A 23,100-nucleotide genomic window follows, 5' to 3' on the forward strand; every position below is an offset into this window, starting at 1 on the left:
TAAGGTTCAGATAGATGTATTTCATATTGCGAATTATTTATATATCAATCTGTTTTGCGATCCCCTTCGAGTTCGACATATGCGAGATTGACTCTACATGAAGTCACATGAAGGTGCTGATACTTCTGCAAAAACATGCATCCTTTAACGAAGCAAGGAACAAGCCACTGTAAGAAAACATGGTTTTGTGCCCTTTATCAAAATTGGCTTACATTTAATGTGTACATATAAAATAGAAACAACTAGGCAAAATATTCAACTTGGGGCTACAGTACTTGGTGCTCTGGTGTGGAAGGCCTTATGTTTGGCAGTTACTGCTGCATTTGAGACACTTCAAAGCATTCAGTGGAAGGAAAGATATTCTGGTAATTTTTTAGGTTTTACCATGGCGGTATTATTCAGAGCAGTTTGTGCACAAAATTTTGTTGTGCTTTCATTTCAAGCAGCTAATGATAAAGCACAGTGACATATCCCCCCCTCATTGGCCATTGATGGTCAGTGCTGAGAATTTTAGGTGTACTATGATTAAGCAAAATGAAACATTTTTGCTAGTTGCATTACCTAATGCATGATTAGACTCCTGACTTTCCTGTTATCGCAAAACTAATAAGCAATAAATAATAGCTACTAATGTTTTCTGAATGTAAATGTGAAATAATTTGAAGTTTATTTACCGGTAATGCTACACACTCTTCCAGAATTTTTAGTAGTGTAGGGTGTGTGCAACAAATCCCTCCAAGTGTGATATCAGAGTTGGCAAGTGTGGGCATCAGAAGTGCTACTAGATGTTGAGAGTCCTGAATAGTTTTGTTTAATTTTTAAAGAAGTCAGGAGTAGTGACTATTAAACCCCGACCACTCTAAAGGAATGTCACTTCAATGTAACTTTAATGTAACACATTAACTTTTTGAAGGTACTTTTGTTGACCCTCATGCACCTTATTCCAGCAATTTATTAACGCTCCTTAGCACCATAGTTATGGGCTAACAATGTATTCATAGATTGTGTACACATCTAGCAGTGGTTTCTAAATTATCTGACCCGAAGAAACCCACCAGCCTTAATGTAGTTCTGAGGAAGGCCTAAGCTTCTAACGCCTCTGCCATAGTCTTATCCAGAGCCTCTTGATAAAATTCTGTCGATCTAATGGTTAGATGACTACACATGGTGTATTACAGTAAAAGCTCATTTATTCGCACCTCATTAATTCGAACTGACTGTCACGGTCCAGCCATGCAGCATAGGCGTCGATAGGTTAACCAACTCGTTATTTTTGCCTCTTCTATTAATAATTCAAACTGCACGCTGACACGCAATGACAAGTGGTTATGACAATAGTGCTGACCGAAAAACGATAGAAAACAGAAAAAGTGTCGTCATCTGGGGCGTTTTGTCAGCTAAGGAAGAGCAGGCATGGCCTCCAAGACTAGAGGATGGTGTGCGCTCTTTATTGATAGTGTGCGCTAACTACTTAAATGTGGCCGTTGGTATAACTCTACTTATTTTAAATCCATGCAGTGCCCATTCTTGTTTCACGCATGATTATGCATCTGCGTTACTTTGCGTGTGTGGTGCTTCTTTGTACCTTTCAGGCTCAACAACAAGACCCAGGCATGTTAGAACAGCTGTCCAAGAACATCACGAGACAAGGCCTCACAAATTCTACACTGAATTACTTGAGGGTATGTAAACCATGTAAATGTGCCATGATGGCAGGTTGGTATATTTTGTACAGAATGTCTTGCCTGTGCTCTTTTTCCTCTTACTGGAACTGCCATACTTCATATTAAAGTGGTACAGTCGCAAGACAAAATGGCCAGTAATGGCATCCATATAAATTCTTTTGTGAGGTAATGGTCATCTACAATTTCTACTTTGGGATGCAGAACTTTTTGCCTCTTTCTCAGCAAATTCTTAGTGTGTTCGTATTGATGGTAGCCATGGTGCTGTGAACATACAGTATCATACTAAAGTTCTGCTGTAGCTTATAGGGTAGGAACAACCAGTGAGTTACTGACTACCTTGTTCATTGCTCATGACCTCTTTTTCCTAAGCTTTCTTTTACAGCAACCATTCTTGCATAGAGACTAGAGTGGTACACAAAATTTCATTCCTTTCTTTTTTTTCCATTAGAAAAAATAACGATAATAATTATTATTGCATGTATGTATAAATGCATATTGCATTATTATGCATACAGCTTTAGTGTGTTTATAAAGAAAAAAAAAATGTTTTTAATGCTGCTGACTCCTGTTCTAAGAGGAATTGCATGATGTCTCATCTATGTATGTTATTGCAGTATCAGAAATAGGGGTATGCTAATAGTAATTTTCCTGGCCAAAGCAAATATGAATGGAATATTGAACACTCGTTTAGTAGTCTTCAAGTAATGAATATACATTTTTCCAATATAAAGTTATGTCCACATCCTAGTATTCACAACGTTGGCAAGTTTCTGTCATACATAGCACATTACGAAGTGTTGTTTATTTACAGCACAAAGGGAGCATTAGGAACAAATACTTAGTTTGTTTGCATATTAATCACTTATTGGTCGAGTGTGAACGGTAGTGGTATATAGTTGGAAAAGCCTGGCTCTATGCTCCACTAAACTTGTGTTTTTGCCTGCTAAGGCTGCAGTGATTGAATTGCTTGCATTTTTGCTCCAATTTTATACTTGATTGTGCTCAGTCGAAAATTTTTAATATACGAAAAGTATTAGAAAAATCTTCATGTTTATAGTTACTAATTCGATTAATTCTTCGAAAGTTTTGAATAATAGTGCACCCCTAATAGTAACCTTTTAGTCACTAAAGTGCAGTACAAAATTGAGGTGAAGCATGCTACATTGTCTCATTTCAAAAGATTGATTTGAATACTAGTTCATAAGCATTACACACTGTGCATTATGTGTTACTGGAGGCCTTGATTTCTCAGTATTTCAAGACGTCTGAATGTGTAAAACATATTGACGGTTCAGTTTAGTGTCTTATACTTGCATGTCATTTTTTATATCTGTAGCAAATGCTTTTTTTTTTCTAAAATTTCCATCCAAGACTTAGCTAACCTATAAAAATAATTGCTTTGAGAAATGTCTGTAAGAAAGGAAAGGTCATTTTCTTATTTTTTTTAACTAAAATGAATAAAGGTAGGGGTACCGCATATCATTCTGTAAGAAAAATGTAATGCAATATTTTGGTGCCTGTCAAATTACTAAGTGTACAATATAGTGTTTTGTGCCCTTCCCCGTTACAGTGACAGTACATAGAAAAATAATTGCGGATCATTCAGGAACACTTGACGCAGTTTAGGAACTGGAAGCGCATATAAACATGACAAGGTTACTAGTTGAACATAGAATGATCATACAACATCCCAGCATCTAATGACTAGAACCAGTACAGCGTAAGTGAAGCACTACATTTGTTGTAGGGTTCTGCTAGCACCACCATCAATGGAGTTCCCTAAATATTCCTTCATGGCACGTCGAAATGGCATAAACATTATAATGAAGGTAATACTGGTTGGCCCAACAATATGTCCACATGATTTTTAAATTAATTTAACACTCTACACAAATGGAACCAACTGCATGTGGCTACCACTTGGATTACTGAGTTGGCAGTACTTTTTCCTTGCACATAAAAAAAAAAAGCGAAAGCTGCAAACATTTCTTTATAACTATTCGTCTAATTTTCATGTCATGAAAGTAAATTGTGTTCACCAAGCTTCCCTTGACAGGTAGTTCTGTCGAGGGCCCTAAAGTAAACTGCTGGGGGGAAAAAAATTCACTGACGATTACGATGCTCCCTAATGCAAATTTTGAGCGCAGCTCTTTAGGTGTTTCGAATTCGTAATATATTGTGGCAAAGAGATTCTGAACGACAGGGTCCTCTTGGCGGCGGCGCTGAGCATCTGCTCAGACAGCTCGTTTAGCAGCAGTGGCAGACGAAGCATTTCCAAACCGGTTGTGTCACTCATTGATCAGAAAGGAAGCGTGAACACTGGAATGTGTGGTGCGCGCGGGAGTGCATTCTCTAGTGGCGGCAGTGCAGGTTAAGTAGCACATGCGCAGTGGGACCGAAGCTCATGCCAGCGCTTTCTTTCCATAGCACTTACCGCATGCTTGGTCGCCGCCATTGAGCATGTCTCGTGTGGCACTCCTCTTTCCTCCTCACCCTTTTGCTATACGTAATCTCTTTATGTTACCGCTGCACCCTCCTCCGCTTTCCTCCTCGTGCTCTCCTTGCTCTCGCCATCTTTCATCTCCTCCTATGCGCCGCGTTAGCTCGTTTACGATGTACACCAACGCAGGAACGGGTGCCTCAGAGCTGTGCTCTAATAAAAATCTCTCTTTCTCTCCATATATATATATATACAGTGTAGACTGCTTATAACGTAAGTCGCCGGAGTCGCGAATATCTGTACTATAAGCGGTACCGCACTATAACCGAAGCAACAATTTTCAAGGCCCGCACATATGCAAAACATGTGCACGGAGCCGCCACACGTATGCGACAGTCAAGGAATACGGCTAGAACGTTTGCATTCAATTTATAGACGAACCTCGTTAATTCGAACCAAATCACCCGGCGGTGCCTCCGACCGGCATTGCTCCGGCACCGCCGTAGAGTAAAAGCTTAGGAAAGACTCCGTCGCGCGCGATCAAAACAAAAAAGAAAGAAAGAAAGAAAAAAAAACACGGCGCAAATGTCACCCTCTCTCAAATGGCAAGGTCGCCGATTCTGCGTTGCGCCGGAACATGCGTGTACGTGCCGACGTCTCAGCCACGCGTAGAAAACGGCAGTGAACCCTTCCTTCTCCTTTATGCTATTTCTCCTTTATGCTTCCTCTACTTTCTAGTCACGTGTTGACCTTGCACGCTGCGGCTACGGCGCAAAGGGAAGCAGCGGTGCTGTCTCAGGCCGGCCAACAAAACTGCCCACGCCGGCAAACGCCCGCTTCCCGATAACGGCAGAAAACGAAACTTCGGGGAGCTGGCGCCGGGCCGGCTGGGGTGGCGGCGGGCGCGCACGGTGACAGTCAAAAGTGAGGGAGCTAAGAGGGAGGGCGAAGGGAGCCACCGAAGCGGCGGAGTTGCCGAGGCGAAATCGGCTTCCCTGCCGCCCTCCTCCCTTACATTCCACGGTCTCCGCGTCCGCCCTTTGCCATGCCGTGCCGGCGCCACCCGCTCCCTGAAATTTCGTTTACTGCCGTTATCGTGAAGCGAGCGTTGGCCGGCGTTGGCAGTTTCGTGGCCCTCGCTCGCTATGTGCACCGTGATATTTCACGACTAGCACTCAAGATTCTGGTTTCAGCCTCACTGGCTGTTCGTTCACACCATGTGCCCTTCTCCTCCACTTCGTCTCTCTTTCTTCCTCGAGCACTCCTTGGGGCACCTGTTTGACGGGAGCGTTCACCGTCTCCACTGACTTCCGCACTACCAAGCAGCCCCACTGTAACCGGTATTTCGTTTCCCACAACTGCACTATAAGTGATACGTGTCTACATGGAGTGCTATGGAAAACTTAACGGGAGTCTGAAAAGACCGCACTATATCCAGTCCTTCATTATAAGCGGTTACGTTATAAGTGGTCTATACTGTATATATATATATATGTTTTGTCTGCTAAAATTCGTCTAAGTTTCGGTGCTGGGCTCAGCTAAAGATATGTCACCTTATCTCTCAGTGATAATTGATAATATGCTCATTTACTGTAACTATACTATCAACTAGTGTAAGCAAGTGATAACTACATGTAATTGGTTTCATTGATATAAAGCTGCCCCATTATTACTTAAATTGCATGTATATTGGCGTATTATGCTTCCGTTCAGCATACACCTGTTGTAATGTAACAGGAAACGTTGCTGCTGACAACAAAGCACTCTTGACAGTAATGCAAACTCTTTGCACTTCCTTGGCAATATTGAAGAAGTGTTAAGTGTCCGTGAATGCATGCATGCTGACATATCTGCAGAAAGGAACATTTTATTTCTTCAAGGGTGTGTAAGTAGGTGTCACTGAAGTTTCTTCACACGTATGAAGTACTTGTGTCTGCATCAGCAAGGTTCGCTTTCTCAGTGTCGTGAAATGAAATTTGTACACACAAATGACTATAGCATAGATTTCTTAGTGCCACATAAATCATGCGCTCAGGAAAATGCAGAATTTTTGCCCTTTGTTCTGGTAGTGTTCTTAACTTTTAGACTTCTTTGCACAGACACAGCATTCATATAAACAGTGTGGGGTCTCACACATGCTCTTGGGACAAAGGAACGACAACACAGTAGTGCAAACAATCAAAAGGGCATTTATTGCACCTCTCATACACTAATACACGCTAGCCGAATTACCATGCATAGAACATTCACATGGGCGCGCCGACAAGTCAAGGAAGTCCGACTCACCGCGACTGGATAGCGAGCGAATATGTTCGCCCCATGCTATCATACCATCGCCTAGTCGTTCACGTGTACGGTCACGCGAACGGTGGCATGTTCGAATGATCCGTGTTCTTCCATACCGGTGCCCTGCTCCTAGCCACGCGAGACGGTCTCGCAAAGCGTGGATCGGCGCACACGTGGGACGTCTGCATCGCTCGCCGACCACAACCCAAAGAGGAAGCGCCTGCTTCCTTTTGCGCCCAAGTAACCCCGCCGCTAGGTGGCTTTAGCAGCGCAACACTAGCGCCATCTCTCGCAATGCGCCGCAACTCCGCCGCCGTAAAGCTACGCGGCGAAGCCGGATTACAGGAGATGGGAGCCATGTGGGGAAAACAACATCAGGGGACGCGCAAGAGTCACGCATCCCCACAACAGTGAATCTGCTGTTCAGCATTCCATGTGTTCCAAATTACCACTGTATTGCAGTTGACCGCACAAAACACTTGCACAATGTTTCGCAATTGTGGCATTGTGAAACCTCTAACAAGTGACACTTTCCCAGCGTTCATTGCACCGTGCTAAGAATGAAACTTCTGACTACCCAAAGCACGTTGTAAACCTGAGCTGTTGCTTATTTTAAAAAGTGCATTAGTCCTTTGAATTCTTACTCAGCCATGCTTTTTTTCTTTCACTCCTGCAATCTGTACGGCACAGCTTCACAACAGGTGTTCTTATATCATGCCTCGTATTTCATTCTATTGCATGTCGTACAAAATTATGGGTCGGGTATAACGGGACACTGAAGAGAAAAATTAAGTTGAGCTGGTATAAATTACCTTTCTACAATAGCAAAAAAAAAAAAAAAAAAACACTGTTACCGTTAAAGGGGCTTGGTAAGCCAGAAAAGATGCAGGACAAAAGACTGGTGGCGACGCCACCTTCAAGTTCCCGCATTAACTCACCGTGACATTATGGATTTTGACAGCATCTGCTCGAAACTGGTGAACTTGTTATTGATAAAGATTGACTGCACTGTATTCTGAAAGAGTCAAAGACTGAATTTAACAAGTTTCAAGAACTTTTACTGAGCCACAGTGGCCCAAGTACGAGAAAATAGTTCGAAATCCGTGCAATCACACTGGTGTACCGGCACCCAGGTTTCAGTGCGAAATTCAAGAACTGGAACTTTTCCCTTCATTTCCTCTTGTAATAATCAACCTCTTACAGGGAAATCAGTCTTATATAGCACTTTCAAAAATTTTAATTGTTCTAGTATTCTCACTTAACCAGTTTGATCTTCAACAAAATTGCAAAATGGTAAACGTTTAAAGTTTGCCGCAGATATCGGTGCATAAAAGTAGACACAAAACTGCCAACAAATTTTGATCATTCAGATTCTAATAAACGTACAGCATCCTGAGAAATCAAGGCATAAACTAACAGTCATTAGTGTTGTGTTTATGAACTTTTTGTTCGGAATTGCTCTCCTACTATGAAACAGTAGTGTGGTAAACTTGTGTTGCCTATACATAGTTGGCAGAGAAAAAAAAGCAACTTGTGTTTAGTGACTGGAAAGTGTTCAGTTTTTATATTGGTATTCTTTTTGAATACTGTGTTTGAATTTTCTTCTGTGTTCACACTCTGCAGCGTTTGTCACTTTTATGAAAAGTAAAAGAAATGTTGTCTGAGCCCTGGTTGTTGGTTGAAGATGGCCTAAGGCCGTGGTGAATGTGTTTGTCCTAATGGCATATGGGCATCGCTGTGCAGCTTTGTGTCATCCTGGAGCCAATGCAAGAGCTAATGTCGCGGCACAAGGCCTATGCATTAAGCCCTCGAGACTGCCTCAAGACCACACTATTCCAGAAGTGGCAACGAATGGTTGCTCCACCAGGTGAGCACTGCTGTAGACTCTTCCAGTAGAATAGTTGTGTTTGCACTTGCACTTGAAATCCCTTTCCTTATGTGCTTAGACTCATGCTCAGGACACAGTTTTTGGTGATTTTTCTTTTAATTTTACTGAAATTTTTGTTCAGCTTTTTATTTGTGTCTTTTTTTTGTATCTTTATTCAGCCTGTTAAGTTTTCTCGTAGCATTCTTCAACTAGTTCTTTGTTTTGTTTTCATTCAGTTGGAAGGATTCGGTTAAAGAGCGGTGGCTCAGGCTAAGTGCACTTAAGCTCAAGACGTAGTTGACTACAGTGGTGGGAAACATGGTTTTCCCACTGCCATTGCTGACATATGGTACAAATGCTTTTTAGTCATTTGAAGAGTGTCTAATGCTGAAGTGGCGAAGGAAAGAAACAGATTTGTTAATGAACTTGATTGGTTGACTCTGCCAGGTGTCGCACACCGCGGAGCCCCTAATGACCTAAAATCAGCTCAAGATATAGGTATGTGGTTTCACACTGTGGGTCAATATTTCGATCGCTTGTTTCTGTCAAAAGCAAGCAAATTTCTACCTGGGCTACTAACAGCATGGAGTTGAACACTAGGCATCGGGTTATACTGGCATTGCTTTGGATCATGTTTTCAGGAGATGTGCAGTGATAGGCATATTAATCTTCATGGTAGTTTTCATGAAGAAAGTGTAATTTAATATTTTGTAAGCATCTCGTCTGTGTTACATCGTTAGATCAGGAAACTAGTGTAAACTGTGCACAGCGAGTTTATCTGTAAGGGTTACTATGGTTTAGGTTTTCTACATTTTATGGCATCAATCATTGGACTGTGTTTTATGTATTTGGCTTGTATTATGTAGGTAACAGTTAAGTGAATTCATTTGAGGCACATTGCTAGTAATTTGTAATGAACTGGTGAAAAAGGAAACACAACTGTAAAAAATATGTTGACAGGGATTCCACTGAATCTGACAGTATTTGCAGCTGCATACTTTAAGCTTCACAGTGAGGTGTGTAGCTCTTGGAGCCACATTTTTCTCTTTACATTCACAAAAGCTACTGGTGCCAGTCAGTGGCAAAGTAAAGTTAATGAAACAGTTAAGTGATGCCAGCAAAAGATGCCCTGTGCTCTGCTCTTGAATCCTTCCTCTTTGGTGACGGCACATATAGTTTTTCTTTCCTCTTTCTTTTAAATATTTATTTCCCATTCTGGTTCTGCTTATTTCAAGCTGTCTGTCCTCTTTTTGTTTGGCTTCTGCTTTTATTTTCTATGAGTAGTACTTGGTACACCACACTGCATATTAGTGCAATTGCATGCGATTACTGATTTGCATGTATTAGCTGAAGGGCTTGTGCATGAGAGAACTGTTGCACTTTTGTAGTATATTATGCAACGTAGCGCTGTGTGAAATACCACACAGTACATAAAATGCAGGTGCGATTGAGCTGCGAGTGAGCATGCGATTGTTAGTTGCTTTTCATGTCCTGGTTTTGGGCTGCTTTGTATGTCTTGCACTCTTCCCTCTGCTGTTTGCCATTAGCATTCTTGACGAGAATTAGGTAACTCTCTGATCTTGCCCTTTTTTTAATCAGAAACCCAGCGGCCCCCAAGCAAGCGCCGGAAGAGGAAATCATCTGCTGCCAATAATGCCGGTGGTGCAAGCAATGCAGGCTCTGGTGGCAAGAAAAAGAATATGTCGCCTGGGCCTCCAAACTTCTCGCTTGCATCACAGGTGAGCAGTGAAACAGAAATGGGGAGGAGCCTTGTAGAATTTGGATACCATGGAGCATGTGGGCATTCACAGTAATCCTCGAGTCGGTCTGTTATAGTCTGTGTGCTTGCTATAATAGTCTCATTCAATGGAGAAGAGCATTTCTTTACTTACTATAATTCAGTCCTTGAATTAAGGTATACAGTTAAACCCCGCAATAATGAACTCGGCGTGGAAAGCAAAAAAAAAAAAATAATAACTTGGTGAGAATTTTATTGTTGCTAAATGACAGCACAGACAGGAAGTGCGTCGCAAAATAAAAATTTACTGTCAAAATTTCGTTAGCCTACTTTGACAAGCCTTGCTCTATCGGCAAGCAAGCTCATGTGTCGTTCAGCGGTGGCAGCACTGCCGTGGAGCGGTATTCTTGATGAATCATTTTCGAAGATTCAATCACTTTTGCAAAATTGCGCGTAACTCAGCACCGCACACGGAGCAACAGCGTTCCTCCAGCGCACGCTCTGGCCCGTAAACGCTGACGCGTCAGGTGCCAAGCTCTAAAGTGATGGTATCTCGTATCCCTAAAAGTGTTAGACCGAGAATTCGGCCCTTCGCTCAAACCTGCGTCTGGCAACGCCGAATCCGAAACCAGCAGTCTTGAAGTAAGGGATGTGTATTCTCGTACGATTGCTCAATCACAGCCGGATGTGTGGCAGCCCACACTGCGGCTGCCATCTGAAGTGCCATAAACAAGTCCACGTCAGTGGGATGTGGATTTCTTTGTTTTTGCTGTATGTTTCTCACTGAGCCGTAGATTATGCACTGTGCTAGGCATGCAAAAACTGTAATCACATGTCAGTAGGGACATGCAGCTGTGTCGTTTGAAACGGGCGATCAAAAAGCAAAATAGCGGCTGTTGTGTGGTAGGCAATGTATTAGTTTCGGTTTCAACGGGCAATCAACAAGCAAGATGGCGGCTGTTGTATGGCAGTGTATATAGAAAGCGTAGGAGAGCCACACAAGAGCTGTAAAATTACGTTTTCTATGTTGCGTCTGGGCGAAAGAAATGCGATGTTCGAAAGAACGTCACCACGAACCGTTATCAGCAATCAGCAACGTGCAAACGAAGCACCGCCGAGCCTTTATGACATTTCGTGGTGACAGTGCGGGGTGCAGGTGCAGCATTCTCACAGACTCGGGCCGCGTCAACAGGAACGCTTGAGCAGCCGTTGTTCCCATGATGGAAGGACATAGTGGTTGTTCCAAATCGTTGAAATAGGTGTAATGCACATGGTGCCGCACGAACAATTGCCTAAAAACGAGAGCGGCGGCGTCGTGGCATCCAATATCGCACCGGTGCACGCGCCAGTGCACGCCCTCTGCCATGCTGTTTATGCTGTACATGCAGTATGCCTCCTCCCCAGAGGCGTGCCTTGAAAGCGCGTGACCTTCTTAGCGGGCTTCCGAAATCTGCACGCAGAGGTCGCTTGCTCATCTCAAAGGCCGTGTCATCGTCACTGTTGGACTGGAGCGGGGCAGGCGAGCGCGCTGCCATGCGCCGTTTGGTCGTGCTTCTGTGCTTTGGTACTTCGCGTGTAGGTTTGAAGCGTTCGTTGTAACAGTACAGTGATTTAAAAAAAGTTCGTTATATCTGGACACAATTTCAATAGGCAGGGTCGGAAAATCGTAAATGTACTGAAATGTGGTCGTTATATCTGGGATCATTGTAAGTGGGGTTCAACTTAACACTCGAACCTCGTTATAATGAAGTTGAATGGGGAACCGAATTTACTTGGTTATACCCGTTACTTGTTATACAGTTGAATCTCGATAACTCGAACTCGAAGGGGCCCGAAAATTTGTTCGAATTAAAAGAAAGACTTGTTTTTGAAGTATTCGTGCACGATGTACGAACGGTGCGAGACGTGAAATGCGGCAAGCAAGCACATAGCGAGCGAGGGCCACGAAACTGCCCACGCCGGCCAACGCTCGCTTCCCGATACCAGCAGAAAACGAAACTTCAGGGAGTGGGAGGCGCCGGCACAGCAACCGGTGCGCGCGGAGATAGTCGAAGGAGAGGGAGGAGGACGGCAGAGAAGCGGATTTGTCCTTGGCAACGCCATCGCTTCGGTGGCTCCCCTCGCCCTCCCTCTCAATTCCCCCGTAGCTCCCCCACCTTCGACTGTCTGCGTGCACGCTCGCAGCCATGCCGGCCCGGCGCCAGCTTACCCCGCTCCCTAAGTTTCGTTTTCTGCCGTTATCGAGAAGTTGGCCGGACTGGGCCTCCGCCACTACTTCCCTCTGCGCCGCAGCCTCAGCGTTGGCTGAGATGTCAGCACATACACGCGTGTTCCTGCGCGACGGTGAAACAGCGACCTTGCCATTTGAGAGTGAAATTTCCGCCGCATTTCTTCTTTCGTTTTCTTTTTCTCCGCGCGACGTTGAGGGGTCTCTCCTAAGCTTTTGCTCTATGGCGGTGTCGGAGCAATGCCAGTCGTAGGCGCCGCCACGTTATTTGGCGCTCTGCTGAGAGCATTGTCGGTGCGCCGTATGTTCGAATAAATCATCACAAATGCTTTCGCGTTCGAATTACCAGGTGTTTTCGCCCATAGAAATACACATAACTTTGACGGGACCACAGCGTCAGTTCGAATAAACCGGAAGTTCGAATTAAGCATGTTCGAAATAATGAGATTTGACTGTAACCATTTTTACAATTTATTGCAATATATGCCCAATGGGGTGCACAGTTATAAACATGGAAATAATAAGATGGCTTTGCGGTCTGCGGAACCGCCACGCGTGCGATGAAATTTGAATAAAACAACAAGCGAATCTTCGGTGTGTGCAACACTCAAATTAGCACTGGACGCAACAGCCTTTAGATAGCTGTCTTCTGTTTTATTGTGATAGTCTTTCGTGTCCGCTTTCCACTTGGCTCGTCACTGTTGAGCAACACGGGGCACACAACACACTTCACGCTTCACTGTGTGAAGGAAGAATGGAAGAGGCTAGCGAACTTCGCCACACTGGCTTGGCTCGGCTGGCTCGTTGCCTTCAAGACTGCACGATGCCAATGCGGTCTCTGAGGCCACGCTCAGCAGCCAGCCCGCGCGGCGCACTGCAGGTAGAGGGAGAAGCGAATGCATGGCCTGGGTGGGACCCCCGAGGTTGCGCCAGGGAGGTCTCTTAAGGCCAGGCCCAGTTGCGGCTGCCTGCACGGCGCGCTGTGGAGGAAGAGAAGTGAATGCACTAATTTTTCGCACTGGTGTGCGTAGCTACGCAGCATGGCATGACTTGGGCATACTTGCACGTGACCCCCGAGGTTGCCGAGGATACCAAAATATTTCATTGTGGTGGGATTTCATTATCGTGGGTTTCGACTGTATTCAGAATAAGTTTCCATTCTGCAATTTTAATTTGTGAACTATTTTGGACCAAAGGGTCGAAAGAGGGTGCACATCCACCTTTATTTTTACACTGTTTCTCTCCCTCCTTTGTTTCTTTTGATAACTTTTAGGGTTTTATTTCCAAAAGGTATGCTTTGACGCTTTTTGTTGTTCCATGTGCTGGTACACTGTTTTGAAAGTTTTGATCAGAGTTTTGACTGATGAGGGTAATGCTATAAGTAAGAATTGGAGTTTTCGGTATTTACGGATAAATGCCAAAAAAAGAAGTATCAGCTGATGGTAATTTGAAAATTTTGGTTTGTGCCATAAAGTGCCAAATCTAGGAATTTGTCATGGGTGGTCGAAATGGGTCTGCATCACATGACTGGACGTTCTCGAGTGGGTTGGGTGCTTGTGCTCAGCTGATACAAAAGCTTCTCTTCGCATTTGGGAGTAGTGTGCCTGGCTGAGCAGGTTTTTTTTTTTTTTTTTTCAGGTTTGCAAGCGTTACAGTGAATCTAGTTCACTGTACCAGCACTGTTCGAACCTATCTTCCTTCGTTTTTATTTCGCCAGCCGCGTCATGGCGAAAGGATATTGGATAAGGGAGCTTTGTGCGTGTACGAATCCCTTTCTCCCCGCTACTGCTGCCTGTGAGCTAACGTATTGCATTATGGAAAAACCAACTGTTAATTGTATGTTTCTGACACTTAATTCTGAACATGGGCCAGCTGGGAGATGGGGTAAGAAGTGGACAGGGAGGGAATGGTTGAAAGTAGAGGGAGAGAGAAATAATTACAGGGAAAAGAAATGTGGGGTAGTTTGCCATTTTTGCAATATTTACAATAGCGACCATTAGCATGCCTCCCATGCAGGAGGCATATAAGTGCACGCCAGCTAGTGGACACAAATAGGGCGAGCACACAACCCGAGAGCCTATTTGCAAGAAGCACAAGCCATTGTGAATAGAGTATGGTTCCAGGTAATTGTGGGTGCCCCATTTTTATTCCCAGTCCACTGTCCACGTGTTTTTGAAATAAATGCGCAACTTGCCCACCCCAAGCTCATATGCTGACACCCGGCATCTACAGACCTGCGTGAAACCAGCACGTCTTTCCATGCAAGATGCACATGATAGACGCATACCATTTATGGGAGGGTTGAATGAAGTGGTTCAGTTCTCAGATCCTCTTGATCCAGAACTTTGAAGTCTCACAGGTACTGAGGCGCTCTAGAGCCTATGGTGGAAAGCAAGGAAGGGACGCTTGAGACTATAAAGTGCTGGACAAAGTTGAGTCCAACCTTTTCTGGAAAATGCATCATCCTGAATGGCCCTTTAAGTGCTGCAACCCTCTCAGATGCAGCACTTAAAGGGCTTTTCTTTCCCATATCTATAGTCAAGGTAGAGTGCAGCTTTTTAGCGCATGCTAGGGGGAAGGTGAGCATGCATCTCCTCCGCTAGCCTGGCCGTGCTGCGCATGGCTGTCCACGCGGCTGAGCTCTCACACCTCCTGCACCCTATCTTGGAGGCAATCTTGGGCGGGTGCAAAGATAGGAGTGCCGAGATGGCATGTGCGCGTCTTCCCATGTGCCTAGTACTGGAGGTCATGTGGTCTCAAGTTTCGGAGACTTGTTGAAGCGAGAAGCAGCAGAACTATTCGCTCACCTCTGTTGGTGCTCTTCATCACACCAGCCTTCTGACAGCAAGTGTTTGCAGTCGAGTGAGATATATTCATTTTTGCCTGTGCGTGCGTGACACCACGCTTGCTAAATTAATTAGGAAGAGAATGTTTACTGCAATTTATGCAGTCAATCAAACTTGTAGATTTCTAATCTAATGTTTCCTTCCCAATATAATTATGTGGGAGCACTTTTTCAAAGCCAGTGCCGAAAGTGCTGGAAAGGTGGCGCTATCAAAAGATAAGTACCAATAAGTGCAGAATTTTCAGGGGAAAATAAATGCTAATAAATGCCAGCTGAATGTTCAAAAAGATAGATGCCAAAGAATTGAATCTATAGTTATAGGATAGAGTTATGGGACCAGAATGTAAGCAAGCACTTTTTTTTTTTTTTTGGTTTCTTCTGCACATAGAAAGCAAGTCTCGTGCAGCCTAAATAGTGTTTCACATCTTCACAGAGGTCTCACTCATAGCTGATGTGCTCCTGTGAGCTATCAGCTTATGGGGAAACATAAGTCGGGAAAAAATTGGCTTTGCCAGCATGCATTACAGCACAACCTTATACCATGAGGTCTAGCACCCGGCTGCCTTTCTTCTTGCTCCTTATAGTAGTGGCCAAGTCTGCTCAGTAAGAGCAATAATAAAGAAGCCAAATCATCATCACCTGTTAACTTATTTGTTAGTTTGTGTACACCCATTCCTAGGGCTCTGTTGTTTACTATATAATTGTGATTCCATACCTGGTGAGGAAAAAGTGCTTCTTAGTTTCCTTAAACACTGTGGGGCAACATTGTATGTGCAGTGCTATTCAGGGAATACAAAATTTTAGGTGTACTGCAGTTTGAAACAAACAGAATCCTTTTATATAGGAATGTGGTGCACTGCACTGCCTAGCATATGGTAGCTGTATCGGGGAGTCACAGTCTGCAGTCTAGTGTAGGTTTCACCACACTGACTGGTTTCCATGTGCATTCAAAAACTAATTAGAAACTTTTTTTATGAATTGAAGAATTGTGTCTGAGGGACATGAAGAGAAAGTGCAGAATCACATGGGCTTGCAAATTCTTCAGTAGTATTTCTGTACGACTCTCTTCAGCTGCATGACAAAGGCACCAATGGCTAAAACATGAGTGTCGAGTTTCGGAAGTGTCGTTTCTTTGCAGCGTGGTTCATGAAGCCACAATTCTAAGCAAAATTACTGCTGCTGTGAAGCTACACGTCATGGCAAAATTTGCATATAACCCATACCCCCACTTTACTGTTAAATTTTTGAAATGTGGTACTTGCAACGAGCAACTGGAGAATTAGCCGGTGTGTGGCTGCACTGCCAAGTCGGAAGCACCTGCTGGATGAGTTGGCTTGCTGTGGAGAACACGGTTGGTAGCACAGTATGTTCGAATTAGCCATCGTAAACGCTTATGTGTTTGCATTACTGGGCATTTTCGCACAATGAAGTACACATAATTTTGACAGGACTACGACGACAGTACAAATATACCGAAAGGTCGAATTAACGAGATTCCTCTGTGCAGTTGTACATCCGACTAGCAAACACCCAACAGGCAGTACTAAGAGCACCATAAGCTCCTGTATCAGTGGCAGTCTGGAGATAAGTTTGAAAGCCATTTACAGTGCCTTGATATAACACCTCCTTCCTAAACGTTGGAAATAAAGCACTTGTCAGCCTTTCACGTTTTCAAAGCTTTTATTGAAGTAACGCCATTCGTAAATAAGCAGTTATATTTTCCACTCCATATAAGCAAGCTTCAAGGTCATACTTATCTGCGAAAGCAAAGAATAAATAACATTCAAGGTTCAGTTTTTTATGTGCAGGCATGTCCTTGTCAAGCACACACACACACCGATGGCACAAGAACGTGCCAAGCCCTTTCTCAAGCTTCTAATTTTTATGCTTTTCAAGACCACTTTTGCCACTGTTCAATGTAGTATCGCATGTTACACGTCTGCACTATTGGCCGTCGCCTTTCACTGAAGCATGCAAGCCTTTGAACAAAGGATCTTCCAAGCAGCTTTGCTGAAAGTTCTTCATAGATTGTTTTGCCTTCACTGCGATCACGAGTAAACTAATTGTAAGGTCACTTATGTGAGCCCGAGGGAATGTCTGTCCTTATAAAGATCTCTTGAGCCAGCTGCCACAAGCACAAAAGGAGCTAACCGTATGCATACTGCTTCCTATCTCAAAATTACACTAAAACCTTGATAATTCGAAGGCCGCCGGACGATGAAAATTCATCGAAAAAAGTGGATTTTCGAATTAACCGAAATGAAAAAAAAAAGAAACCAAGCAAGAGCGTGCTGCAAAAAGAAATCACCTTTAGTTTCCACGCCCGAGAAAGATTACTTGAAGTAATCACTGATGCGGGGTTGCTTGGCACGGTAGTTCGCCCGCCCCCAGTGCCATGTCCTCCAGCTTGCTCACAACACGTAGCATATAAAAATCACCGCTGCACTCAACAGAACTGCGGACGATGCTCACAGAATCGATAACCGCTGTTAAAATGGGTGCGTGACTCCAAAAATTCGGACTTGATAGACATTTCCAACTTTGTCAGGATTCCCATTAGGCTAATCCATTTTTGCTACCGGTTTTCAGATGAATTGAGGCCCCAAAGTTAGATATTCCGGACTAAATCGCTTTTTGGATTTTTTGCGAGTTGGATTTTTCAGTGGCTTGGCTTACAGTGGCCCACTCGGTAGCCTCCAAGATTGGGAGGCACACACAATCAATAGAAGGTCCGTTCGATTCACCTGCACCACTGCGATCCAGTTCATGGTGATTCACGAAAAGTTCACAAATTGTGCGGCTCAATTTCTGTGGTGCAGGCACAGCATGACATTCGGAACGAATGCGAAGGTGCAGACGCGGTGCAAGCGTTATGCCATGTCCGACTAATGTACACGGAGTGCATTAGTTTGAGAGGTCCCTAACTGGAGGTATGATTGGCTTCTGGGGTGTCAATACATGTCACATCAGACGTGACACATCAGATGTGCGTAAGCGGGGTTTTAACGGCGCTCGCGCCTGTGTAATGCGTCGTCTGCTGCTTTGCACATGTACACCTGCACCAAGTCGGCACCGACAGTAGAGTGGGTGCAGCAAAATCATGAACCAGCCCTGCACCTTTTGAAACGAACGACATGGTTCAGCAGGCGCCATTGCTGCACTGCTGACACGAATGGCAGGGTGCAGCACCTCGCGAACTGGTTCAGGTGGTGCAGGCGAATGAACGTACCTAGAGAGTGCACGCCATCCTCCCGTCTCAGAGGCTATGCCCGCTCTTCCTTGGCTGACAAAACACTCCAGGAGGTGGCACTTTTTCTTTTTTCTTTCTTTTTCCGGTCAGCACTCCCGTCATAATCACTTAATGCAGGATCTGTCTTTCTAAAGTTTCGGTTGCTATTTTGCATGTGGTGTGTCCACTGAGCACGTGTGGCTCCAAGACAACGTCAAATCTTTCTGGCTGTTTGTGCGGCTCCGCATTTGTGTGATTGGTGCCACCTCTTGTGCCTTCGCGAGAGCCAAGTGGTGCAAAGCTCGTTTCTTTGATCACCTTAGCGAATTCTGTTAGCAGAGATCACCAAAGCGGCGCCGCTCTTGTCAACTGTACACGGAGACGACGTCACTCTTGCGCAAATCCAAGCATGTCTGATCGCCTCCTAGCGAGTTTTTAAGTCACTCTAAGCATAATAAATTGTTTTTTGCTGAACGAGTTTTTCAAGACTATTGTTCGGTCCCCGCTAGTGCGGAAAATCAGTAGGCGACTATACGTAGTGCCCTAACCTAAGAGTCGCACGTTGCTTCCAGCTGGTAACTACAAATTATCCGGATACAGCCATGTGGGCTATTCAAATTATCCGGAAGAATTTGCATTGAAAATGATAGGACCGCTCAAATTCTTCGAATTAACCAAAATTAACCGAGTTCAAATTACTGAGGTTTTACTGTATATGAAAGAGTGTCTGTGTGGAAATTTTGGCATATGGGATTGAGATTTATTCAATTAGATACCACCAAAGACAATTATTATTGCCACAGTTGGTACTCAGCACTGTGAAAAAGGGATGAAACAATACTTTCAACCTCACTAAAAGTATTTCCACATTTCGCACTGCCATAAAATAAAGTTCTCTTTTTCCTTTAGCCCTTTAATTTTTTCCAGATTATGGGAAATTTCCCACATTTTGGCAAAGCTGGCTTCTCTGCTGCACCAAGTGGAATAATCGGACATGTTTACAGCAGCATTGTACACTGGGAAAAAATTTTAACCATGTTCAAAAAGTGTTTTAGTGCACCTTTAAAGTGTTAATGCAAGCTCATGCATTGACATAGACGCAAAAGTTAATCTCACCTGTGAAGCCAGGTCTAGCATTCCTGGTTAATAACTTCGGGCAATACTAGCACTTTTTACCACATAGAAATGACAATATCTTCAATGGCATTTACAATCAATGCACTCTGAATGTTAACCAAATAAGGGCTCTGTTGAAGACATGGTCCTAAACTTCTTTACTTCCATGATTCCACCCCCACTTTTCCCTTCTGACCAATCTGCTGTTGTACAGCTTCGAGTGGCATGTTAGTGCTCATTTAGAGTGAGTTCTTGGCCTTCTCTCTAAAACTAGAAAGGTGTACTATTTTAGCTGAGCGTTTTGTAAGCGTGGCTGGTTCTTTCATTGCAGGATGTAATGGTGGTTGGGGAGCCCTCCTTAATGGGAGGAGAATTTGGAGATGAAGATGAGCGTGTCATCACACGGTTGGAGAACACCCAGTACGATGCTTCAGCAGCAGCTGCTAATGGCCTCGAAGAAGGTGACGAGTTTGGTGGCGGTCCCCTGGCACCGCCGCCCGGTTGGCAGGGCCCACCGCCCGGGCCACCCCCCGAGCGCAATCCCTCGGCTCCGCCTCCGGGCCCACCGCCACCGCCCGAGGACAAAAAGACCTCTCCAAGCATCAGCCAGTAGGCGCACCAAGCGTGTGTGAATGTTGGGCCACATGGTTGGACGGTGCCACTTCCATTTCTCGGAAGTGAAGGAAGGATGGCAGGCTTGTGCCCATAACCATCATCTCTATTGCTATAGCAGTGTTGCCCTACCCCCATTTTTTTTTCAATCTTGAGTGCACTGGCTAGGTTGCTGGCGTCGGTGACTGAAATGTCTGGACGCAGTTGTGAGGCCCAGGCCTTGCAAGTGGCCAAGTAGCAGGGCAAAACTGAATTCTGGTGCATAGTGCGTCTGCACCCTTCCTGGTCTTCAGTGATCAGCTCAGTGAAAATGGGGAGCAGCCTCAAGTCGTGCTGGCTTTTCTAGGTCAGTTTAAGCATCATTTGTTTCAGGTATGCGTGGTGCTGTCTCATTGTCGTGTGCTTTCAGAACTTTGGGGGGTGGGAGGGACATGGGGAGTGGGAGGGTTACAGGTGAATGTTTTAAGATTTAAACGTGTGCAGAGACCTCAAAGCCTATGGTATCATTTGAGCTTTTCTAGCAGATGAGTGTGAGGAAGACACCTGCAATTGTGGTTGCACTGAAGGGAGCTGGCCATTTTGGTGTTTCTAGATTGTGCAATAAGTGGCAGATTATTTGCAAAAGTTGCTCCTTTCTAAGTTATTCTTTACTCTGGCATGTTTTGATAGGGATCTGTTGTGCTTATGTCTAGGTCCTGTGGTATATGGCACACCATTTTGTTTATAGTGGAACATTATGCTTTGGACCAGTTTTATTTCTCTCTTGCACCTTGTGCTTTCACTTAGTGTCTCACCCAGGCATATTGCACCATCCGTATTTGTGTTTAGTGACAACGAAGGAAGAAACCTGTACAAAGGGGTGATGTGGCAAAAATCAGTTCATTGTACTTTTGTACACGAAACAGAAGTAGGAGCCAGGCCATTGTCCTGTGTTTTCTTTAGCTGCATATCATATATTTAAAGTTATTTTGTGTACATGGCCAAGAACATAAGATTTGTCTTTCTGGGGAAACTTATTTAATCCATGGTGTTTAGTTAGTTTACTTCATATAGCAGATTTTAAAAGTACACGCACAAAATGTTGCACAACATGCAATGGTAACGCACATTCTGCCGGGTGTTTTTGTTTTCCCATCTCCATACTGTTCTTGAAGTTTGGGATGTGTATTATTTAAGAGTATTGTTTCAGGCAGTTAAATTTAAACTGTGGTTGCACATAGTTCTCATTAGAGGCAGGCCTTTTTCTGTGAGGACACTGGCAACAGAAAAGTTTTATGTCTGCTAGTTGCCAACATATCGGCTACATGATGTAAAGGAAGACGTGAGGTGTTGTATAAATATTTCTGTTCAGATGAGCCAGTCTTTGTTATATACAGGGATTGTCACAGACTCATTAACCATTTTTATCTGTAACATCTGCGTTTGACAGACGAGAATAAATCTGGCAAAGGAGGTTTTACCTTTGTTACATCACCGTACCCGATTTCGGCTCTTTACGCACTATGTAGGCCAGTGGACTTTTTGTGTTTGTTGCTCACAGTGGTCCAACGATTCATTATCTGCACCACTTTCATTGTAAACTGACCATTTCTATGATCATACAAGTTGAATGTTAGCTCGGTGGGGGCTTCTGGATGTAGTCAAAATAGGGCATACTAACAGAGTAGCTTTACATTGTGAATCACGTGTTTCATTTTCCCAAATAAGACATGAGCTTGCATTCACATCGACAGCAAAGGTTGGAAGTGCTTGGCATTGTGTATGTGGAAAGCAGTGAACTTAGGACCTTTGGGCCTGATTGTGATGGCAGACCACGTCTTGCAATGTAGTACACCCTGTACAAAAATATGCATTACAGTCATCTACAACTGATCTGTGAAATTCTCTCATTTTTTTCTCCCTTTTATGGGGCCCCTTGTGAAAGGGCCACTTGAATTTTCATATAGGTCACTGCTGGCTTGGCTAATGTGTCACAAGTCCCTTCTGCTGTGACATCATTGGCTGCAGGTTGGCTCTGCCTTGTTGACACTTGTGATATGGACCAGCTGCAAGGGTGCAGAACTAATGTGGGTCATCCAGTGCATTTGATCCCGGCACTGGATGACCGGCACTGATGGCTCTTGGTGTCTGAGTTGGACCATGTTGCAGGTGAATGTTGGCACAAGATGTATAGAAATGTTAGGGCACTTTGTGGGCTTGACTTCTTTGAGTTTGTAAGGAGGAGGTCTGGTATAGCGAACACCTTGTTATGTCTTGTTACATATTCACCCAGTTTGATCATAACATGGAGGTGTAGTTTCCAACTACACGGAGGTGTAGTTTCCAACTAGCGTTACCTCATTAAAGGGGCTTTGTGTCCAAAACGCACGGCATTCGCTCAGCCACCAGGATACCATTTTACCCATTTACAATTTGGCACACAGAACCAGGGTGCCAGTGGCTCAATCTGCCTGTCTAGCACTTAAATCACTAGCAAATAATTTGCCTTTTTTTAAAGAAAGACTGTTTTTCATCTATGTCATCTGGAGCAAGAGTTAAACCTAGTCTGATGAATCAGCCTTGATTATGCTGTACTGGGCTTTGAAATCAAATGGCTTCCCTTATGAACACTATCATGCTCCATATGTGACCTTCACAGTATGGCTTCTTGCTGGGCTATTTAATGCATGATATTTAATGCTGGCAAAAATAAAGGAAGGCAACGGATGAAGTCTGTCATGATCTCTCTACTTCATTCATTGTCTTCCTCCTAGCAAGTTTTCTTATGTGTCAACCATCACAGTAGTCTGCTAACTTGACAATTGAACAGAAGTCGATTTTGCTGCAAACTCCCTGATTTACGTTCATAACAGAAAGGTTAAACCAGGGTAAACAATCGAGAATGACAATGCCAAAATTCATTTTAAATGATAGTAACTAAATAACCTGCCGTGACATTGAGATTTTGCAAGTTTTAATAAATTTGTTGTAACGAAATTTAAACTACGCAAACAATGTGTGCAGGCTTTGTCATGAATATCAACGCAAAAAAAAGTAAGGGGCATCATTGAACAGT

General features: G+C 44.0%; 1 protein-coding gene across 4 annotated transcripts in view; it reads left to right on the forward strand.

Moving 5' to 3' along the window:
• LOC119463692 (LIM domain-binding protein 2) overlaps nucleotides 1–21,917 on the forward strand; it is a 293,348-nt gene extending 271,431 nt beyond the window's left edge. For 2 of the 4 annotated variants that reach the window (XM_037724519.2, XM_037724527.2), the window contains exons 9-13: nucleotides 1,593–1,682; nucleotides 8,155–8,278; nucleotides 8,726–8,776; nucleotides 9,878–10,017; nucleotides 19,765–21,917. In XM_037724519.2, the coding sequence (XP_037580447.1) occupies nucleotides 1,593–1,682; nucleotides 8,155–8,278; nucleotides 8,726–8,776; nucleotides 9,878–10,017; nucleotides 19,765–20,046 (687 nt within the window). In that variant the 3' untranslated portion in view covers nucleotides 20,047–21,917. The remainder of the gene's footprint in view (nucleotides 1–1,592; nucleotides 1,683–8,154; nucleotides 8,279–8,725; nucleotides 8,777–9,877; nucleotides 10,018–19,764) is intronic. The other 2 variants (XM_037724533.2, XM_037724540.2) reach the window with 1 other exon arrangement.
• The last annotated feature ends 1,183 nt before the right edge of the window (nucleotides 21,918–23,100 follow it).

The sequence above is a fragment of the Dermacentor silvarum genome, chromosome 1 (assembly GCF_013339745.2).
Source record: "Dermacentor silvarum isolate Dsil-2018 chromosome 1, BIME_Dsil_1.4, whole genome shotgun sequence".
In the NCBI taxonomy this organism is placed as follows: domain Eukaryota; kingdom Metazoa; phylum Arthropoda; class Arachnida; order Ixodida; family Ixodidae; genus Dermacentor; species Dermacentor silvarum.